Source organism: Primulina eburnea, chromosome 11 (genome assembly GCF_022965805.1).
Source record: "Primulina eburnea isolate SZY01 chromosome 11, ASM2296580v1, whole genome shotgun sequence".
Classification (NCBI taxonomy): Eukaryota; Viridiplantae; Streptophyta; class Magnoliopsida; order Lamiales; family Gesneriaceae; genus Primulina; species Primulina eburnea.
The window spans coordinates 15,134,173-15,158,148 of NC_133111.1; the positions used below are offsets into that span (position 1 = coordinate 15,134,173).

The 23,976-nt window shown below is 39.8% G+C and overlaps 1 protein-coding gene across 1 annotated transcript; it reads right to left on the minus strand.

Moving 5' to 3' along the window:
- Positions 1–7,411: 7,411 nt before the first annotated feature.
- Positions 7,412–20,652, minus strand: LOC140805423 (uncharacterized). The gene is made up of 6 exons (XM_073161694.1): positions 20,504–20,652; positions 10,984–11,059; positions 9,331–9,474; positions 9,139–9,210; positions 8,491–9,070; positions 7,412–8,241 (listed from the first exon to the last, which is right to left on the minus strand). The coding sequence occupies exons 1-6, from the start codon at positions 20,650–20,652 to the stop codon at positions 7,412–7,414; spliced, it is 1,851 nt and encodes a 616-aa protein (XP_073017795.1).
- Positions 20,653–23,976: the final 3,324 nt, after the last annotated feature.

Consider the following 23,976-nt stretch of genomic DNA (forward strand, 5'->3'; position numbering starts at 1 on the left):
GTGCAGAGGGGCAAGATTTGAGGACAAATCTTTTTGAAGAAGGGGAGTATGATGTGAATCTGGCCGGGCATGGTGTTCAAATTATTGATAAGCAAGGGAGAAGGGCTCGTGATGCATGGGAGCACGTTGGAAAGCCGAAGGAACATTAATCAAGCATTATTTTGAAGAACCGAGGCTGCACGGACCCAAGCACGGACCAGTACACGGGGTCCGTGTCCATTACACTTGAGGAAGAGAAATCCCGAGCCTACACGGACCCGAGCACGGACCTGTACACGGGGTCCGTGTCTACTACTTTCGAGACATGAAAATTACAGTGCCTACACGGACCCCCTTCCGGACCTCTACACGGGGTCCGTGTCCTTTACGTTTGGACGAGATTTATTTTCCTATTTTAGAGTTTTATTTATTTTGGCAAGTAGATTTGATATCTTTTGATTTTGGGACAATATATACTCGAAAATTTCATCATTGTAAACAACATTGATTATTATTCATCTTTTATGATATTGAGAATTCTCTCAACACAAGCTTAAGTTTCGTTATAACTTTTGCGTTGTATCAAATCAAACTTATCAAAAGATTTATCTTTTGTGGCGTTTGTCGATCGATTTTCACGGGGGTTGCCAAGGGCGGGTTCTTTGGAGGTTCTCTTGAAACGCGATTGTTTCTCTCGTTGATTATTTGTTGCTAAACTCTTGATAGTTTAGAGGTGAATATCACACAATGCTTGAATCAAAAGATCGGGAAAACACACGAGTCTTGTTATTGTAATTGAATAGAGGGTGCGATTCACTTTTAATCGTGTTTGCTATTTATTCGTATCAAGATTCGCATCAAGGATTGGAAAGCGTTAAATTATGAACGGGGACCAATCCGCCCGTTAAATTATGAACGGGTTTAGATCAGGATTGGAAAGCATTAAATTATAAACGGGGACCAATCCGCCCTTTAAATTATGAACGGGGATCTCATGTATGTGGCAGTGGATTTTTCCCTGTCAGCCCAGTACTGTGGTTTAGCCTTATCAGGCGAATTATGTTATGGGTCACTTGCTTTGAAACATGCCTCTACGCAAAATGATGAAGTTAAGTATGTATAAGTATGCAAGAACTTTTATGAAAAGTTTTCACGTTATGGTACGTCTATGTTATATATGTATGTTCAAGTTTATTGAAAGTTCAAGTTTCAAGTATGTATACGTTATTTTGAAGTTGTATGTGGTTTTATTGCGTATTATTTGCTATTTCCAGTTTATACGTGTTTAGTCTTTAAACTCACTAGACTTGACCGATGCAGGTGAGGATGATTTCGAGGAGAGAATGGGGGACCAAGGAGCTGGCTTGGACTGAGCGGGAGGCTAAACCCGAGGACCGCCAAGTTTTAAGCTTTATGCAATGTTTAAGAGTACTCTGTTTTATTTTACTGGTTTTGGAGATTTTTAGCAAATACTTTTGGCATACTTTACTAGGAGATCTTTCGTTACAATGGTTGTTGAGATGAACAATAGATTTTATCAAATTTTGAATGTTTACTTCTTATTTAAGAAAATTTTTAATTTTCCGCAAATTTTTAGTAGTAAAAAGTACGTTACGTTACAGTTGGTATCAGAGTGGTGTTCTTGTAAAGGGTTATGCCTACTGCCAGTCGCAAGAAGCTCACGAAGTCACACTTCAAGTCTATAAGTTTTACGGTTTTAAAATTATGTTATGTAGTAAGCATGAAATTCCGATTTCAGCATGTGGATATTTTTAAGTTCAAGTACGTGCATCTTACGTCATCGATATCATGTACATGCATGTTGGGTTTACATGTTGGGTAAATTGTTGGAACAGTATGTCTCATAGACGTGTGATTGATCGGGAAGCAAGGGAAGAGGGCCAAGACCCTCGAGTTGAGGAGAGGGCCAATCCCCCCACCTCCACCACCAGATATGCAAGCTCAGATGCTTTCTGGGATGACTCAGTTCTTCGCACAGTTTGCGAGAAACCAAGCCACAGTAGATGCAGGGGCGAGGACCCGACCTAAGGCTGTGCATGAAAGATTTAGGAGGATAAATCCGAAGGAGTTTCTGGGTACCACTGACCCGATGATAGCTGAATGATGGATTAAGTCCATCGAGGTAATCTTTGATTTTAGGGAACTGACCGATGCAGATAGGGTCAGGTGTGCCACGTTCCTTCTGACATGGGACGCCAGATTATGGTGGGAGAGTGCGTCAGTGTCAGTCAACTTGCAGGTGTTGCCTTGGATGGTTTCAAGGAGGTCTTATACTCCAAGTACTTCACTGAGGAAGTACGATCCAGATTGACAAGGGAGTTTATGACGTTGCGTCAGGGGGAAAGCAGCGTGGAAAACTGTGTGAGGAAGTTTGAGAGGGGGTGTAACTTTGTACCCCTGATAGCTAATGATGCCCAGAGTAAGCTGAGGTATTTTATGGATATGTAACGGCCGATCTTGCGCCGTGGTGTTCGAGTTGCTAGTCCTACTGGCAAGAGGCCCTATCAGGCTCCACCGTAGCCACAGCAACAACGACCTCCGTTTAAGAGGCCGTTTCAGGGGCAGCCAGGGAAAAACGTTATCAGGGACCGCCAAAGCGCAATGGTCCAATTCAGCAGCAAGGGGCGCCTCAGAAGCCAGTTGTTTTCCCATTGTGCCCATAGTGCAACCGCCAGCACCCAAGACCATGCTTATACGGATCAGGCAAATGCTTTAAATGTGGAGCCGGTGACCACATGCTGAAGGAGTGCCCACAATGGAGGCAGCCGACTCAGGGCAGAGTATTCACCATGCATGCACAGGAGGCGAACCTAGACAGACACTGTTGACTGGTAACTTATTTAATTCAGTACAGTATTAAAACTTTGCCTTGCTTGTTTGCAGTGATTTGGGATTATTAGGATGTTAGTTGACATTTTTGGTGTCCTTGTTTGCCTAAGGTTGATGTTATAATTTTGGGATATAAGTTAGTATGTTGTGCTAACGTCTCTTAGGGAACATTTTCATCAAGAGATTAGCCACGAAGGCCCTGATAGATTCAGGGTCCACTCACTCCTTTATCTCGGAGACATTCACTAATCACTTAAACCTCAAGTCTATCGGCCTAGATGTGAACTATTTAGTTACAATCCCATCAGGGGAAGAATTGTCAGCTACTAGCGTGGTCAGAGACATCAATCTCGAGCTGCAGGGCCACCTAGTGTATGCCGATTTGATTGTGTTGCCGATGCCAGAGTTTGATATCATTCTGGGAATGGACTGGATGACAAAGAACAGAGTTCTTATTGATTTCCAGAAAAGGTCAGTGTTAGTAAGGCCTTTGGTCATGGAGCAGTTTCTTTTCGAGCCAGCTAGATGGAGGAGTTTCCCTCGCGTGATCTCTTGCTTGCAAGCGCGGAGACTTATGCACAAGGGTTGTCAGGCTTTCTTGGCCAGCGTTATTTCCTCACCTGACATGCCCACTCCAGTCTATAACTGATGTACCAGTGGTAAGAGTTTTTCCTGACGACCTTCCAGATGACGTCACGGGCCTTCCACCAGAGACAGAGGTGGAGTTTTCTATTGATCTCATGCTAGGCATTGTGCCAATCTCTAAGGCACCGTACATGTTAGCTCCACCTTTAATGTTAGAGCTCAAACAACAGATTCAGGAGCTCCTAGACAAGGACTTCATTCGTCCTAGTTTCTCACCGTGGGGCGCACCAGTGCTTTTTGGGAAAAATAAGGATGAGACCATGAGGCTGTGTATCGATTACCGAGAATTGAACAATGTAACGATCAAGAACAAATACCCACTTCCTAGGATCGAGGAATTGTTCGATCAGTTACAGGGAGCTACAGCGTTCTCAAAGATCGATCTTCGAAAAGAGTATCATCAGCTGAAAGTGAAAGACGCGGATGTGCACAAGAAAGCCTTCAGGACCAGGTATGGGCATTACGAGTTCCTAGTGATGCCATTGTTGCGTGTTTTCACTACCGCAAGTATACGGTGTCAAGTTTTAGTACTGGTTAGAGTACAGGTATCGATCCCACGAGGAGTGTGTATAAAAATGTATATCAATTCTTGTAATTAAATAGCCTAGACTTTATCTAGAAAAATCAATAATCAGTTTTGTTTGTTTAAACGAATTAATTGAAAGCAATGAATAAATTAAATCACCGGATTGAGAGATAATAATGAGAGAAAGTATCTAGAGAAATGATTTCACAAAGTTTCCACGATAATTATTCACAGTTTAATTTATATTCCTGAATTCCAATCGATTAATGGCCAAGAACACTTAAATTGTTTTATTCCCCCTTTCCCAAGTGACGAATAAAGTGTATCTATCAACTTCGATTCAATTATTCCTAATTAGAATCTACGTTTCATAGATAAGCGCATACAATGTTCTTACTAGGCCTCGCTAAAGTTATACGCCTTCCGAACGCTATAAACATTCAACGATGTGTCTCTAATGATCTATAATCCTAGTCCCTCTCCCGAGTTATAAGATTAATCAAACAACAAACAATTTATGGCCAGTAAATTGCAGTGCAGTAAACGCAGAGAACACAATTAAACGAAAGCGGAATTCAATCACATAAACAACGGTGTCAAGTCATCGTATCAACAGAGTTACGTCATTCTCTAGAATGGGAATTTAGTTCATCACGAAATCTAGATAAACACAATGCATGTTTGTTGATTCAGACATTGAGTTACACGAAAATATAAAAACGAAAGATAAAAGACAAATCCGAAGTGTCGTCTCTGTGTCCAGATCCGTCGTTCTTCGTATCTGTGATCGATCTTCGCGTTCCGGATCTTCGTCTCTTGATTTCTCCAGCCCTCCGAGGTGTTTTCTCTCCCAAAACGGCTGCCCCCTTTCTGACCTAGCTCGCGTGTATTTATAGATTTTGTGAACGCCGCACGCGCGCGCGGTGGCGCGTGATGTCGCGCAGGCTGCGCGCACGCTTCTGGTCGCTGGCTCTTTTCTGCGCGCGGCTGCGCGAAATGTGGACGCGGAGGCGCGCAAGCATCTACCATCTGCTGTGTGTTGGCTCGCGCGCGGTTGCGCATGAAGTCGCGCGATGGCGTGCTCCTCTCGGGTTTGTGCGCGCGGTAGCGCGTGAAATGGCGCGATCGCGCGCGAGCTGCTGTGTCTGGTCGTGCATGTGTACGCGCGGTTGCGCGTAATCTCGCGCGCCCGCGCGCCAGCTTCTGTGCATTCGCCCCTTCTGTGCGCGCGCGGGTGCGCAGTGATGTGGCGCGATGGCGCGCGACTCACTGGTCTTTCATTTGTATGGGTGTGCGCAGCGCCTGCGCGTGAAGTGGCGCTGCCGCGCGCACACATCTGTCCGGTGATGTGCTCGTGGTCGTGCGCTTCTTGGTCCACTTGGCCTCGTGTTCGCTATTTTCTCCATTCCTGAAATGACAACATAAACAAACCAAAAACGCATAATTCTGTTCGAAACAAGCATAATTCAAAATGGATTTAAATGTAAATTAAGTGCAAATCTTGCACTTATCAAACCCCCCAAACTTGAACTTTTGCTAGTCCCGAGCAAAATGAGATAAAAACAGGAAGTTAATTAACAAGAAAAGAAACTCTTAAAAGTCATGGATTCGCAAGAAGTGATATTGGCCTCAGATTTTATCCATTTAATGTAATTCACGATTTCCCAAGAGTCACGTGTGTGTGTGATATGTCAATGTTTATTTACCCAATCGAATGCTCAAATAAAGTTGTCATACCCATTCGCCTTACAAACTCAAGAAATCATCAGCTCAGTGCAGCTCACATTTCATTAAAATACAAATTCACATTCATAGATCACAAAGGTCTTTATCGGTGTTCAATTGGCTCAATAAATATTCAACAGAAGTATACCAAAGATGAAATCACACCATGAGATGCTTGCATGCAAGTGATTAAAGTCTATACTCGTTGACAATGTTTTTCAGGTATCCATAGGCTTGACTTGAACAACTTTTCTCCACTAGTATATTGGATAAATGTGACAAGGTTAATAGGTCTTGTAGGCTTGTAACGTTAGGCCACGGCTCATGGCTACAATAAAAGGTATGGAATTCAAAATTTGAGAGAAATAATCGAATCTTTGTCAGGTTCGCTAGCATTTCATTCACCATCTCTTTATTGTTTTCTTCCCAATCATATCCTCTATTTTCCACTTTTTTTTTTTTTTCACCACTTTTGTGTGATCCTTTTCATTGTTTTTTTTTTATTCCTCTTTTCTTTGCCAACTCCTTTTCGCACACTTTACTTTTTCTTTTTCTTTTCAAAGAGCATCTGAATCATTACAACACCAATGAATTTATTTCTCTCAAAAGCAGGCAGGAAATTAAGTGTATAAGCTTCATTTGGTAGTTGCTGTGGGATATAGAATAGATACAAGTGGGGGCTAATTGTATGTCATTGACACACACCACTTGATTTTTTAGTAGGCTCAAAATGGGACACTAGGGATATTTCATGTTCATTTGGTAGGCTCGAAGGCTCAACGGTTTCAAAGATCGCCTAAATCATTCCTATGTCACATATTATCCGTATTTCGCCTCGAAAAGTGTTCAAACAAGTTCTAGCTTACCGTCAATCCATTAGTCAACTCATACAAACCAGTCACATGCAAATTTCAATAAAAATGGTAGATGAAATAGGTGCACGAAGAAAATTTAAGCATCTCAATTAACTTGAAGCACAAAGGGCTACAACTGACAGTAAACAAAGAACACAGGCCCAAAGATATTGTGAAAGACTGCCTAGATCATTTCTATGTTTGTGAAAGTGTCAATCAATGTCATGCAAGAATTACCAAGAATCAGATATATGTCGTCTATTTAGCATCACAGGCATACAACTTGTCTCTAAGCAACAATAGTATCAATAAACACGACAGTGCAAAATATTTGTGACTCCTAGGTTCTCATGAACACATATAAATCTCATGACCACAATTCAATTTTCATCATCGGCCACACGGTTTACTTATCCATGACTTTTCCTATCAAATCTAGCATGCAATAAAAAAATCAAACTAACTACTGATCGATAAAACAAAAAATTAAAAAAATTTGCAGAAAAATTCTAACAAGCAATGAGCAACGCAATTTTACCCTCCCCTAAACTTAAAGTATGCATTGTCCTCGATGTATAGAAATAAAGAACACAACACATACCTCGCGCACGAGTGTCAAAACTCGGGCGCTCGAGTTGTTGTCCGCAGCATCTGAGTCATCCATTTCCATGGGCTGCGGAGGTGATAGATCTGGTGGTGGGTAAAATTAACAACTAATGACGTAAAATAAAATAAAATAATAAAAAAAATGAATGCTAAAGAAAATAAATTGTGGGTTGCCTCCCACACAGCGCTTGGTTTAACGTCATCAGCCCGACTATACCAATCCTGTTCATGGTGGATCGTATGATATCTTGGATGCATTTATTTCCACCAGCTGACCTTCAACTTCCATGGTCATCTTTCCTCGTTTCACGTCAATAATAGCTCCAACAGCAGCCAATAATGGTCGTCCTAGAATGACTTGAACGTTTTGACTGTTCTGAATATCAAGTACCACAAAATCTGCTAGAAGCCTTATTTTATCAATCTTAAGTTCAACATCTTCCACAACACCCAGCGGTGTCCTGACCGATTTATCTGCCATTTGCAAGCTTAGTCCTGTGGGCTTTATCCTGCTCAATCCAAGTTTCTCGTAAAGAGAACTTGGCATTATATTCACGCTCGCTCCTGAATCACATATAGCATTTTCCACCAATTTACCCCCTATTTCACATGGTACTACAAATTCTCCGGGGTCTTGTAGCTTCTGAGGGAGATTTCCTTGCTTCTCCTTACAATCTACTCCATTAAATGCCACATCTTCCTGCTCTGCAGACTGAATATTAGAATGTAGGGTCTTGAGATCTTCAAGACTTTTTTTCTTTTTAAATTCAGCTTGTAATTGTAAAAATCTCTGAGGGTAGGGAAGTAAGGAAATATCAATGCATTGATTTAAATCATACCTCTCAGATTTCTTACCTCGGGTTCTTTTGCTTGGAGTTGGCTTCTCATTCTGAACATGTGTGAGTTCAACCTCTTTCTCTTCGCTGCCTACCACACCAATCTCCTCATGCTGCATAAAAATGGCATTCACCTCTCTCAGATTTGGATCTGCAGTCTTTTGTGCTGCGCCCGACGGTTGAGACGTGAGTTGCTTCGTTATCTGCCCAACTTGCGACTCTAGGATTTTCAACGAAGCTCCAATATTTGTCATGTGTGTCTCGAGGTTGTCAAGTCTAGACTCAGTCCTAGCCATCCTCTTGCCAGATTCAGAAACGAATGTCCCAACTAAATCCTCAAATGACGGCTTCCCTTCCCCATTTGATGTATTGAACCCCGGTGGAGGATTCAACACATTCTTATTGTTTGCATATGAAAAATTCTCATGGTTCCTCAAATCAGGATGATAAGTGTTAGGGGGAGGGTTACCTCTGTAGCCTCCATAGCCACGATTGTTAATGTACTGAGCTTCTTCCACAACTGGCTCTTCCGCAGCAGTTACCAAAGCTACATCAGACGTAGATTGGCCTGGCTTGTTCATCGCTGCAATTTGTGCTGTCAATGCCGAAACCTGTTCAGTCAGTGATGTGATCGGGTCTACGGCATACACTCCAGCTGTTCTCTGTACTCCTGATCTCTCACTTGGCCACTGATAACTGTTGATGGTCATCTGTTCAAGTAATTCATAAGCTTCATCAGGTGTTTTAGAAAAAATAGTACCTCCGGCGGCTGCATCCACATTGCCTCTAGTTGGCCCATCCAGACCATTGTAAAAGAGCTCAATCTGAACCCATTCTGCATATCCATGATTCGGACACTTTCTGAGCAGTTCTTTGTATCTCTCCCAAGCCTCATATAACACTTCAAATTCCCTCTGCCTGAAGTTAGTGATGTCTATTTTCAGCTGAGCAGACTTGGCAGGAGGAAAATACTTTGACAGAAATTTTGTGACCAAATCTGCCCATGTAGTAATACTCCCTAGCGGCAGAGATTGGAGCCAGCTCCTTGCCTGATCCCTGAGAGAAAACGGAAACAAACGCAATCGAATAATTTCGTCAGAAACACCATTAATTTTACCGTGTCCGTGATCTCTAGAAAAGTCCTGAGATGAAGATGGGGATCTGCTGTGGCTGCACCTCCAAACTGGTTCTGTTGAACCATGTTGATCAGTGCGGGCTTTAGCTCGAAGTTATTAGCAGCAATGGTTCCACGAGCTATTCCAGAATAGTGAGCGTTAATGACTGGGCGGAAATGTTCTCAGATTGGCACCTCTCGTGGGAGCTCGTTCTGATGATCTCTGTTTTCGGCCATTTCTTTAATCTCCTCTCGTCTTGCTTTCCTTAATCTCCTGGCAGTTCTTTCGATTTCAGGATCAAAAACCAGCAAGTCGGGATTTGTATATTTTCGCATGCACTGTAAAAACAGAGAAGATTATAAAATAACAAAGTAAAACAATAAAAATAAACTCTAAATTAAAGTCAAGTCTACTTGGTAACAATACTGATATAAATTCAAATTTGACACTCCCCGGCAACGGCGCCAAAAACTTGTTGCGTGTTTTCACTACCGCAAGTATACGGTGTCAAGTTTTAGTACTGGTTAGAGTACAGGTATCGATCCCACGAGGAGTGTGTATAAAAATGTATATCAATTCTTGTAATTAAAATAGCCTAGACTTTATCTAGAAAAATCAATAATCAGTTTTGTTTGTTTAAACGAATTAATTGAAAGCAATGAATAAATTAAATCACCGGATTGAGAGATAATAATGAGAGAAAGTATCTAGAGAAATGATTTCACAAAGTTTCCACGATAATTATTCACAGTTTAATTTATATTCCTGAATTCCAATCGATTAATGGCCAAGAACACTTAGATTGTTTTATTCCCCCTTTCCCAAGTGACGAATAAAGTGTATCTATCAACTTCGATTCAATTATTCCTAATTAGAATCTACGTTTCATAGATAAGCGCATACAATGTTCTTACTAGGCCTCGCTAAAGTTATACGCCTTCCGAACGCTATAAACATTCAACGATGTGTCTCTAATGATCTATAATCCTAGTCCCTCTCCCGAGTTATAAGATTAATCAAACAACAAACAATTTATGGCCAGTAAATTGCAGTGCAGTAAACGCAGAGAACACAATTAAACGAAAGCGGAATTCAATCACATAAACAACGGTGTCAAGTCATCGTATCAACAGAGTTACGTCATTCTCTAGAATGGGAATTTAGTTCATCACGAAATCTAGATAAACACAATGCATGTTTGTTGATTCAGACATTGAGTTACACGAAAATATAAAAACGAAAGATAAAAGACAAATCCGAAGTGTCGTCTCTGTGTCCAGATCCGTCGTTCTTCGTATCTGTGATCGATCTTCGCGTTCCGGATCTTCGTCTCTTGATTTCTCCAGCCCTCCGAGGTGTTTTCTCTCCCAAAACGGCTGCCCCCTTTCTGACCTAGCTCGCGTGTATTTATAGATTTTGTGAACGCCGCCGTGCGCGCGCGGTGGCGCGTGATGTCGCGCGGCTGTGCTCACGCTTCTGGTCGCTGGCTCTTTTCTGCGCGCGGCTGCGCGAAATGTGGCGCAGAGGCGCGCAAGCATCTACCATCTGCTGTGTGTTGGCTCGCGCGCGGTTGCGCATGAAGTCGCGCGATGGCGTGCTCCTCTCGGGTTTGTGCGCGCGGTAGCGCGTGAAATGGCGCGATCGCGCGCGAGCTGCTGTGTCTGGTCGTGCATGTGTACGCGCGGTTGCGCGTAATCTCGCGCGCCCGCGCGCCAGCTTCTGTGCATTCGCCCCTTCTGTGCGCGCGCAGGGTGCGCGTGATGTGGCGCGATGGCGCGCGACTCACTGGTCTTTCACTTGTATGGGTGTGCGCGCGCCTGCGCGTGAAGTGGCGCTGCCGCGCGCACACATCTGTCCGGTGATGTGCTCGTGGTCGTGCGCTTCTTGGTCCACTTGGCCTCGTGTTCGCTATTTTCTCCATTCCTGAAATGACAACATAAACAAACCAAAAACGCATAATTCTGTTCGAAACAAGCATAATTCAAAATGGATTTAAATGTAAATTAAGTGCAAATCTTGCACTTATCAGCCATTCAGATAGACGAATGTTCCAGCAATTTTCATGGACATCATGAACTGAGTATTCCAGCCCTACTTAGACCAATTCCTCATAGTGTTCATTGACAATATTGTCATTTACTCGAAGAGCCATGAGGAGCACAACCAGCACTTGAGGACAGTTTTACAGGTCTTGCAGAGTCGCAAGCTATTTGCGAAGTTCAGTAAGTGTGAATTTTGGTTGAACAAGGTAGCATTTTTGGGTCATATAATATCTAGCAGCGGCATTGAGGTGGATCCAGCGAAGGTAGTAGCCTTCAAGGAATGGGTTGAGCCAAAGATTTCACCAGAGATCCGCAACTTTCTAGGTTTAGCCGGTTACTACCGTAAGTTTATCCAGGGTTTTCTTCGATTGCAGTGCCACTAACTTCACTGACCAAGAAGAATGCAAAATTTGTGTGGAGTGAGGAATGTCAGAAGAGCTTTGATACTTTGAAGCAAGCTCTTATTTCAGCGTCAATGCTAGCCATGCCATCAGGGCAAGGAGATTTCGTGTTAAACACTGATGCATCTAAGCTCGATTTAGGCGCAGTGTTGATGCAGCATGGTCGGGTTATAGCTTATGCTTCCAGGCAGTTGAAGGTGCATGAGAAGAACTACCCGACCCATGATTTAGAATTAGCTGCCGTTGTCTTTGCGTTGAAGATTTGGAGACACTACTTGTACGGCGAGAAATGCCAGATATTTACTGATCACAAGAGTCTCAAGTACTTCTTCACGCAGAAAGAACTGAATATGAGATAGAGACGGTGGTTGGAGTTAGTGAAAGACTACGACTGCAAGATTAGCTACCATCCGGGGAAAGCTAATGTAGTGGTAGATGCTTTGAGCAGAAAAGTCGCCGTTGTAACACAATTATCAGTGCAGAGACCTCTTCGGTCCGAGATTCAGAGATTTTATTTAGAAGTTTATCGCAAGGGCAGAGCTCCGAGACTGTCTAATCTGACAGTCCAATCTTCCTTGCTAGACCGTATTCGTGCAGGCCAGCCTTCAGACAAGCAGTTGCAGAAATGGAGGCTGAAAGACGAAGGCAAAGGCAGTGTACTCTACACAATTTCAGATGGTATGGTGAGATACAGAGGTAGAATGTGGGTGCCTAGCGTTGATTCAATCAGAGAGGATATTCTGACAGAGGCACATGCATCTTCGTATTCAATCCACCCAGGAGGTACTAAGATGTACAAAGACTTGCAGGTTTTGTATTGGTGGCCAGGGATGAAGCGAGACATCCGCAGATTTGTGTCTGAATGCCTCACTTGTCAGCAGGTGAAGACAGAGCATCAGAGGCCAATAGGAATGCTTAAGCCACTCCCCATCCCATAGTGGAAATGGGAGAATATTACAATGGACTTTGTGGTTGGTTTGCCAAAGTCAGTCTGAGGGTTCAACGCCATTTGGGCTATATTGGATCGACTCAACAAGTCGGCACACTTCTTGCCAGGTGAAGACGACTTTCTCCATGATGCAGTATGCGGAGCTTGATATCAGGGAGATAGTTTGGTTGCATGAGATCCCAGTTTCCATTGTGTCCGACAGGGACCCGAGGTTTACATCGTCCTTTTGGAAGAGTTTTCATGCAACCATGGGGACGAAGTTGCTATTTAGTACAACTTATCACCCGCAGACAGATGGCCAATCTGAGCGAGTGATTCAGATTTTAGAGGATCTATTGCGAGCCTGTATGATCGATTTCAAGGGGACTTGGGAATCTAATCTACCTCTAGTGGATTTTACATACAACAACAGTTTCCAAATATCTATAGGTATGGTCCCTACAAGGCATTGCATGGGAGGCAGTGCAGATTGCCGATTCATTGGGATGAAGTCAGGTGAAAGAGCGGAACTTGGTCCAGAGATAGTTCAGCAGACTGTAGATGTGGTGGTCAAGATTCGAGACAGAATGAAGACCACCCAGAGTCGTCAAAAGAGCTATGCTGATAAGAGAAGAAGAGACCTTTAGTTTTCCGTAGGCGATCACGTTTTCGTAAAGATAGCACCTATGAAGGGTGTTGTGCGATTTGGGAAAAGAGGCAAGCTCAGTCCGAGATTCGTTGGACCGTTTGAGATTCTTGACAGAGTTGGGACACTAGCTTATCGTGTAGCATTGCCGCCGAATTTGGCCGGTGTACACAATGTGTTCTACGTCTCAATGTTAAGGAAGTACCTAGCTAACCCTTCACATGTGTTAAGCTACGAGCAGTTGCAGTTGGCTCCAGACCTATCTTACGAGGAAAGACCTGTACAAATCCTAGACAGACAGGAACGTAGACTTCGGAACAAAGTGACCAAGTTGGTCAAAGTCCGGTGGTTGAATCAATCAGTAGGGGAAGCCACTTGGGAGATCGAGGCAGATATGAGGAACCGCTACCCAGAGTAGATCGGTAAGATTTAATTTCGAGAACGAAATTTATATAAGTGGGTGAGGAACTGTAGAACCCAAAATCAGTACACGTATAACCCATACACTTATTTAACTGTTAAATTATTTATTTAATGTATAAAATGAGTTTTATCCATGCATGATTTATTTAAATGCATTATTTTAAATTATTCATGTTTATGTGATGCACGTTAAAATGTTTTTCGAGTTTCATGTTCATGGATTATTCGAGGCGGGATCGAGGAAAAGACTGGTGACTATTCTTGGCAATTTAAAATTCGGTATTTTATTTTAAAAGCTAGGAAGGGGAATTTTAAATAATTTATTATGTTTTTAGTATTTTAAATGTCTTATTTATTTATTTAGTGATTTTAGAAATTTAAAGTTAGCATTGTGTATTTTATTTTGTTAAAGAGGAAAATTTTATAAAATTAGTGTGCAGTTATTTTGATTGAGGAGCTTGATTAAATTAATGTGTGTTAACCTTTAATTAGTATTTTTATTATTTAATTTAGCTATAATTTCTTCTAATTAAAAAAACACACACACACACACGTTTTATACGCTCACATACACTTACATGTTTTTACACACACTAAAAACCGATTAACACACACATACATTCAGATTTTTGATATTTTGAAAGAGAAAAACCTAGGGTTCTCCTACCATTCAGCAGCCGCCCCTCCTCTGATTATTCCCAGCATGTTTCGTCATTTTTGTTGCAAGAAAATCGAGCCACCATCGTTCCGGATCAATCCTCGCGCCATCTCCGCTTCGGTATCGTCGTTACGGTATTTTAAATATCAAAAGACACGTATATTCTGTTATTTCTGCATCGATCTCGTCATATTATGCATTGTGTTGTTATTTATGCGTATAAATACATGTGTGATGTGAAGAAGTTTGAGCAATTATGTTCGGATCGCTTTTGAAAACATTTATAGATCTAAAATCACGTTTTTACTGTCTTTTTAAATACTGCGATTGTTTCGTTCATGATTATGAGAAAACTTTCAACATGAAAATTTTATAAATTTTCGATACCTTCGATTTGACAGTAAAATAGAAACATTTGGATAAAAATTGAGTGAGTATGGCATTTTTCGTGGGACTGCTCAAACTGCGTTTTCCGAAAAATATGTTTATTAATGCGCTTTCAAGTTTTATTGTTGCAGGCTTCGTTGGGGATCGACGGGTGATCGTTGCTGCATCTCAGTATGCTTAGTATGATGTTGAGTTGTTATTCGGGTTGTCGGTTAGTGTCGATAAGCATTTGAGTTCATTAGAAGTCGTAGGAAAACAATTTGGTGTCAATTTCCGTGTTTTTGAGTTGTATTGTGTCGTAGGGTGGATGTCGTTATTTTGGGGTGGTTGTGAGGATTTGGATTCAAGGTTATAGTATCCTAGGAGGGGTCTCGAGGTGTCGATTCATGGTTGGGATGATTAGGGATAATAAGCCGCAAGCACAGAAATTTTTGTGAGTTCACTCCTCCTGCGGGTACACGGACCCTGGCACGGGGTCCGTGCCTTTGTTTCCTTTGCAGTGCCAAATTCCCGAGGCTACACGGATCCCCACACGCACCTAGGCACGGGGTCCGTGCCCTTCTTTCCTTTCGAGTATCTCCATATAGTATGTACACGGACCCTTACCCGGACCTAGGCACGGGGTCCGTGTACTGTGTTTTGTTGGGAACATTTTAGGTTTCACTCCTAGGATTGATCCGGGGTGCAAGATAATGGTTGGTATGATGATTAAATGAGGTCGAGTCCCGAGTGATTTAGAATGTCATAAGCTATTTATTTACTTTGGTGGTGAGCACAATTACCTACGTCTAAGTTATGCAAGATAAGTATTAATTTCATGTTAGTATGTAGCAGCAGCGGCCCCAAATGAAATCCAACGAATCCCTCAGCGCCAAGTAAGTATGTTCGACGTGTAAAAAAAATACTTTTAAGTTTTTGAGGTATGCTAAATGTCTTGTGACCAAATTTATGTTTAGGATTGGAAAGCGTTAAATTATGAATGAGGACCAATCCGTCCGTTAAATTATGAACGGTTTAGATTAGGATTGGAAAGCATTAAATTATGAACGGGGACCAATCCGCCCGTTAAATTATGAATGGGGATCTCATGTATGTGGCAGTGGATTTTTTCTTGTCAGACCAGTACTGTGGTTTAGTCTGATCAGGCGAATTATGTTATAAGTCACTTGCTTTGAAACATGCCTCTACGCAAAATGATGAAGTTAAGTATGTACAAGTATGCAAGCATGTTTATGAAAAGTTTTCACGTTATGGCACGTCTATGTTATGTATGTATGTTCAAGTTTATTGCAAGTTCAAGTTTCAAGTATGTATACGCTATTTTGATGTTGTATGTGGTTTTATTACGTATATATCGCTACTTCCAGTTTATACGTGTTGAGTCTTTAGACTCACTAGACTTGACCGATGCAGGTGATGATGATTTTGAGGAGATGAGGGGTGGGGACCAAGGAGCTGGCTTGGACTGAGCGGGAGGTTAACCCGAGGACCGCCAAGTTTTAAGCTTTATGTAATGTTTAAGAGTACTCTGATTTATATTACTGGTTTTGGAGATTTTTAGCAAATACTTTTGGCAAACTTACTAGAAGATCTTTCGTTGCAATGGTTGTTGAGATGAACAATTGATTTTTTATCAAATTTTGAAGGTTCACTTCTTATTTAAGAAAATTTTAATCTTCCGCAAATTTTAAGTAGTAAAAAGTACGGTACGTTACAGTTATTGGGCACTATGAGTTTATTTTAATGCTTAATGGGTTCAAAATCCATTTTAACCCTTTTAATTTTTTTAGGGCCCATTAGGGTGTTATTATATTAACCTAAACTTACTTTTATTAACCCTAAACACTCCTACTGAAATGTCCACTACTTCTTTTCTCAAAACGTGCTAGAGATTTTTTTTTCCCTTAATTTCCATAATTCAAAATATACATACATATATATATATATATATATATATATATATATATATATATATATATATATATATATATATATATATATATACACACACTATAAATACATTGACACCATTTTTTAAAGTAAACAATCAACTAACATTTGCAAACCAAAGGAAAATAGTTTAAATCGTAAAAATCGTCAAACATTTTGCCAAACCTAAAAACATTATTGAAAAATATAGCCCAAAATATAACCTCTCAGAAACCACTCATAAATAAATCGTTGTAAAAATATCTTTAACATCACTTAAAATAATAAATCATAACTAGTGCGGAAAACTAGTGTCGGTCTTCGGGTTATGTGCACCTTCAGTCCAGTCAAATCAACCATGAAGACCTCCATAATCATAATCATCATAATCACACGCATCAATCGCACCTAGTGAGTCTAAAGACTCAACACACATTAACCTTTATAACAAGTAATACATATACACAACACATGCACCGTAAAAATACTTGTACTTTAAATATCGTTTTAATGGAGATGCATAAACTTTAAACAAAAACATTTTCGTGAACATTTTCATAATACATAAACTTTCAATAAAAACATTTTCATATCATCCTCAACATATTCATATACATAATATCATCAACACATACTTATTCTTTTTTTCTCTTTCGTTGAATTCAGATCGTTAATTGTGACTTTTGTGTTCGTATATATATTGGGCAATGGATCCATCTACATGTATCCACAGGACTGGGCGGCGGTTCCATCTGCGACACTCTCACCAGTCAACTGTGCCTTGGCCTGTCATATCCTCATATGAAAATACAATCGTCAGGCTCCCTCTAGGGCCTTCTCCCATTGACGGGCTCCCTCTAGGGCCTTCTCCCATGAATGAGCTCTCTCTTAGGCACTCTCCCATACAATATCCTCATTCATATCATCATATCATCGTATTTGTATCAATGGAAATACGATCGTCAGGCTCCCAAGAATGCAACATATCTTTTAACGTCATCGTATTTGCCCTCACGATATCTCTAACATATCATCGTATTAGTCACAATTACTTCACTTCCTCCAACGTTTCATATTCTCATCACTTTATAAAACTTAAACATGCATGTAACGTTTTTTTTCTTTTAAACCAAGAATGCAACATATCTTTTAACGTTATCGTTTAATCATAAACCCATAAACATTTAAAATAATAAATCATAACATATTAGATCATAAAATCCATAATCGTTTAAAATAAACATTTTAACATATTAAAAATACATAAACATTTAGAATAACAATTTAACATCATAAACATTTAAAATAATACTTTGACATATTAAATCATAAACAATTAAAATAAACATTTTGACATATTAAATCATACACATTTAAAATCATAAAAAATGATAAAAATTTAAATAATCATATTAACATGTAAAACAACATTCAGGACATTTCTTGACGTTTACTAATTTTCAGGTGTAAAATTACCATTTTACCCCTAGACGTAAAATTTCTCATTTTTGACGGTTTCTTAATTCCGTTGACTCTAACATGTCTCAAACAATTATTTAAGCTTACATGAATTTTCTCATATTTTTATTTGGCTTAAATCGAGAAATTTTAAATTAATATTTAAATATAACATATTAATGCATTTTAATCTTGAATTAAACCAAAACTTAATATAAAATTCTCAAATTAAAAACTTAGACTTTTAATAATTATTTGAGCATAAATATAAATTTTCATAATTTTAGTAAGCTTAAATCTATGCGTTCCAGTTAATTATTTAATTAACATTTCGTGCGTCGATTAAATCCCGGATAAATCCAAACTCATTATTTTCTTCCCAAATTTTAAACATAACATTTTTATTATTTATTCTACCCTTGTGAGTCATGAACCACACCCTTGGACCCATGGTTCCAATCTTTCTTTTTAAAATCCCGAAATTGACACATTATCGAACCACCCGAGCCATCTCCCAATTTACTCGAGCCATGGTCAAGCCATCTCGAGCCAAACATGAGCCAACCCATCTAGGCACCCTCTTGACCAACCCTGACTCATAGAACCTAGCCCTAGCTCGCTCAAACCCTGCTGGAAACCGACCCAATTGCAAGAATGTGTGTGTGAGGTATTCTAGTTGCACTAGGACTCCGACCATCTCCAACCCACTGCACTACATTCTGCACTATATTCTGCACTATAATAGTGTAACACTAAATTCATCTCCAACCTATCTACACTACATTCTACACTAAAAAAGAATATTCTGAGAATATTCTTATAATATTAATTTTAATTCAATAATAACTATTTATAATTTCATTACACAATTATACATAATAAATGTAATTATATTATTTTATTATTTATTAGAAAATCGATTAAAAAAATAGAATTATACAATCTATTTAATTTTTAAAAAATTTTAAAAAAATTTAAATTATTATTTATGTTTCAAGAATAAATTATTTTAAAAATTTAAAAATAAAAATATTAATTATATAATTAATATATAATAGAATATTAAATATTTATAATTATTAAAAAACAAAAAAAAAATTAAAAAAAAAATAAAATAGATGTGGCGCAGCACAAAGTGCTGCGCCACATGTAGAGTTGCTTTTAGAGCAACTCTAGTCCAGCACCATTTTTGGTGCTGGATTGGAGTGAAAATCCTTGCTCCACAATGGAGCAACTCCATTGTGGAGCAAGGATTGAAGATGGTCTTATAACTAGCCTAGGGCTCTTACAGCCAATCCACCACCAAACCACCATGACCCTAATCGACCCTGGACCACGATCAGACCAAAACCAGACCAGCCCAAGCCCCTGAACCCAAGTAATGAGCCACCTGAATTCAGAAGCACAACCTACGCACATGCTGCCTCCTCTCCCAAGGACTCCTAGTTGGCTTAGGACTCCTCCATCCCTAAACCCCTGATCAACCCCGACCCTTACGGACCCTAGACCAAACCCAAGCCAGACCAGCCCAGCCACTGGAATCCACGCACGAAGCACTGATTTCACAAGACACAAGCTACGTGTCTTGTGCTTCTTCACGCCCTCTCGAACCAGCGGCCAGCCCAGCCCTTGCCCAACACTCTAGGAGCCTGATGGACCACCTAGATCCCCCAAGCCATAGCAGCGCACCCCTTAGCCGCTGCTGCATACACACGAGCGTGGGGGATAGTCCCACTTCACGTGGACTCTTCCCCAGCCCATGGCTCGAACCTAACTGTAATGCACATGGCTGTTCCCGATTGGGCTTGAGTCCCCTCACGGTTATCCCATTACCCATTACTCATAGAACTTCTCCAGCCTAGACACTGGAGCTTTTGCCTTCCCAGGATTAGAACCCAAGACCTCATGGACTTATATAGATCTTGGCATCAATCCTGGTACCAGTTGATATAGTATCTCAACTGGTACCAGGATTGATGCCAAGATCTATATAAGTCCAGGAGGTCTTGGGTTCTAATCCTGGGAAGGCAAAAGCTCCAGTGCCTGAGCTGGAGAAGTTCTATGAGTAATGGATAATGTGATAACCTTGAGGGGACTCAAGCCCAATCGGGAACAACCCATGTGTATAAGGTGTTTTAAGCATATTTTTCAAAAACGGGATTTTATTGGGTATTTTTACTCGCAGGATTTTAATTTTAACGATACGCAAACTTTATTGAATCGGGAGAATTTTTTAGGCTTCGGCTAATATTTTCAAAATCTTTCCGACTCGAAATATTTTTCGGGATTGTGTTTGAATTTAATGGGTATACTTTTAAACTTGTTAGGCTTAAATATATTTTTAAACTTTAATTAACAAATAAAGGTTCATTAGTTGAATTTTTAACCATTTAATTATTGTACAAGTGGTGACCCTATATCTATTATTCTTTAAACCAAGCCGACACCCTCTTCATTCCTCTTTATTCTCTTAGTTCCAACCATTTCCCCACCACCTTTCCTCTCTCATTTCATTATTTAAACCATCAGCTAAGGTCTCGGATCTTGCTTGTCTTGCAATAAAGAATTTCTTCGGCTTTCGGCTCGATTCCCTCCCGCATTCTGCATCATTCAGGCACGCCACGTACTTGTATTTCTGCATCATATACGCTATATATATGCTGTTATGTGTTTATTTATAGGTGGAATTCTCGGTTCAGCATTATTCATGAAGAATCTTTGGTTTTTACATATGTTCTTGCATCTTTTGATCAACTACTCACGTATTTCCCATTTTTGTGCAAAGGGCTGTCAAGTTAGTGATGTTAGAGGGTTGTGCAGACTGTGTTTAATGATGTATAGGTGCTGGAGATTCGGGTTGCCAAGCTCGAGGGAAATTCGTTCGGTCAAGTGCATGTGAGGGTGTGTGAGGTCAAGATCGAGAGATTTTGTTTGTCGACCGTGCGAGGGCTAAACCAAGACTTGGACCAGGCCCTTCTGGGTCTTAAACACGGTTTAGAGAGGCTTGACCGCTGCTGGAACCGTCCTCAAGGCCGTTTGATCGAGTGCAAGTGCGAGGGGCTAGGACTCGGATGATGGGTTGTGTTGTTTCTTGGCTTTCAGCAGGTTGCAGCCTGCATGTAGCTAGGGCCGTGAGTCTAGTGTGTTCAGTAAGGTCCTAGGGTGGTCTAGGTAAGGTGGTGTCGAGGCTTTAACCGTCGGTGATGAGCTAGAACGTGATCTTGGAGGTTAGTGCACAAGGGTGATTTAATTGGGTAAGACCGAGAGATTCATTCAAATGTTGGACCATCAGCTGTGGATATAAGGGTCTGAAATTAAGATTATAGGACCATTATAGTGTTTTTAAGATATGACAAAAAGTTTGGAAAGTTTTGGTTAAGTTTCGGTTTGATTCAGATTAAAACCGGGACCCCGGTTCAGGTTTTAAAACAATTTAATTAAGTTATGAAATGAGCTCGAGTTTACATCTAGGGATGGTTTTAAATATGTTTTGGGACATTTTTAGGAGTTTAGTAAGCTTTGGATCAAAATAATGAGTTTTGGATTTATACGGGATTTAATCGTCACACGAAACATTAATTAAAAGATTAATGGAAACGTATAGATTTAAGTTTAATAAATTTAGTACAAATTATATTTAAGCTCAAATAATTATTAGAAGTTTAAGTTTTTAATTTGGGAATTTTATGCTATGTTTTGGTTTAATTCGGGATTAAAACGCATTAATATGTTATATCTAAAGATTAATTTAAAAGTCATCGCTTTAGGCCAAATAAAAATATGGAAAAATTCATGTAGGCTTAAATAATTATTTGGGACATGTTAGTGTCAATGTAATTAAGAAAATGCCAAAAACATGGAATTAGAGGTACATGGGCAAAACGGTAATTTTTGGATTTCCAGGGGCAAAATGTCATTTTCCACACGAGGTGAGATTTTGGGTTCTGGCAGCGTCCTGACCACAAATTCATGTTATTTTAAATGTTCATGCATCACGTTTACGATTTTTACGTTATTACAATAATTATGGTGCATGCTTGGTTTAAAGGAATTAAGAGAGAAAAAGTGAGAAAGTGAACAGCACTCCGTCTCCGTCGCGCTTGCGTCGTCGTTTTGTTTGTTTTCTTACAAACCAAGGCATGTTTATATCTTCTTTCACTCTTCAATCAAGCCATATAGGTATTTTTAAATATCGCAAGTACATGATTTTAATGCAAGAAGATCGAAATTGTTCATATTTAATTATGTTAGTTAATTATATTACGTGCAAAATATTCATTTTGAGATTTATGCGATATTGCTTGTGATCACTTTACTATCATGATTAAACTCGGTCGCCAGTTACCGGTTATGGGAGCATTATTAAATCTGGTCGCCAGTTACCACTCAGTTCAGTTGTTTCATCCAGTATACTGTGGCATTAGTCTGATCAGACAAACATTACTAAATCCGGTCGCCAGTTACCGGTCAGTTCAGGGGCCACTTGCGTAGACCATAATCTCAACAGAAAATTATTACATGCTATTTCATTATGGGCTCCAAGGAGCAAACATTTTCACTTACGATTTTCAGTTCAGTTATGCACGTATTATAATTACTCATGATCAGTTATTTTCACTTTATGCCTCATGACATGATATTTCCACTTCGCATGCGATTTTATTATTATTACTTGTTATCTACTATATATGCATACTGAGTCTTTAGACTCACTAGACTTGATTGTTGTAGGTACTCATGAGGTCGGGACCGAGGGCGGGGACCAGTGAGCTGGCTTGGGTCAGCAGTAGTAGGAACCCGAGGACCTCATTTGCAGCATTTACTATTTTATTTCAAACTCAGATTTTTATCTATAGTTGAATTATTTTAAATTGTTATTTTGCAAACATTACTATTTCCGTTGTGCTATTTTTAAACATGGAATACTTTTATCAGTTATTTTTATGAATGAGGCTTGTTATTTATTTAAAAAAAAAAAATTCCGCAAATTTCCAAGTAAGGATTTTTAGGCCTTTACACTAACCTAGCCCCAGACCATGACCACCACTACCCCTAAACCAGCCTTGGTCGAGCCCCATGGCCCCATGCATAAGAACCAAACCTCATGAATTTTGGACAACCAACACACTAACGGCTCTTTCTTTCTGAATTTTCCCTTCGGTTCCAGCTTTTAATTTTCATGTTGTGCAGCATTTTCATGTGTTCTATGACCCTTTAAAAATGCGTACATCCCATAATAATTCCTAATCATGGCAGCCCCTTATGCACATAAAATCATGATTTTCGGATCAACAACATGGTTTTAAAAATTCACCTTTGATGCATAAACGAAATTATTTAAAAGCTTCACTTGCTTTCATTCAAAACATAAATAAATACATAATATGGTCTGATGATTTCTGAAAGAAGAATATGGCGTAACTTTGCGTTTAAAACGCACGAATTATCGTTGACGATTTGAAGAACGACGACGAGGGGACGTTGGCTTGAATACCTTGAAAATTTTCTATGCTTTTCTCTTGCTTTTCCTTGTGGGTGCGTGTGTTTGTGAGAGAAAGGATTTTTGAATGCTTAAGGGGTGTGGGGCGTGTACCATAATGGGATGGGGTAGGTTTATTGTACTTTTACTATTAAACTCCTAATCAAACTATAATTACTAGCTTAGGTCCATTTAGCCCATTAGTGTTTAATTAAAATATTTTGTTTAATAAAATTTGTGAATTTATTAGCCGGGTTGCCAATACGTTCATATTTTCGTTGAAAATCCAACATCGATAAAAATTACGTCCCGGCAGATAAAATCACCTCAAAAACCTACTTATTTTCAAAAATAAGAAAAAAAATCAATCATATTTTTAAAAATTAAAAACGATTGTTTAATAAAAAAACATTTTCTATTTTTCAGTCACCGGTCTCCATTCCTCGATCGCAACTTGAATAAACTTTAAAAATACATTTTAATGCAACC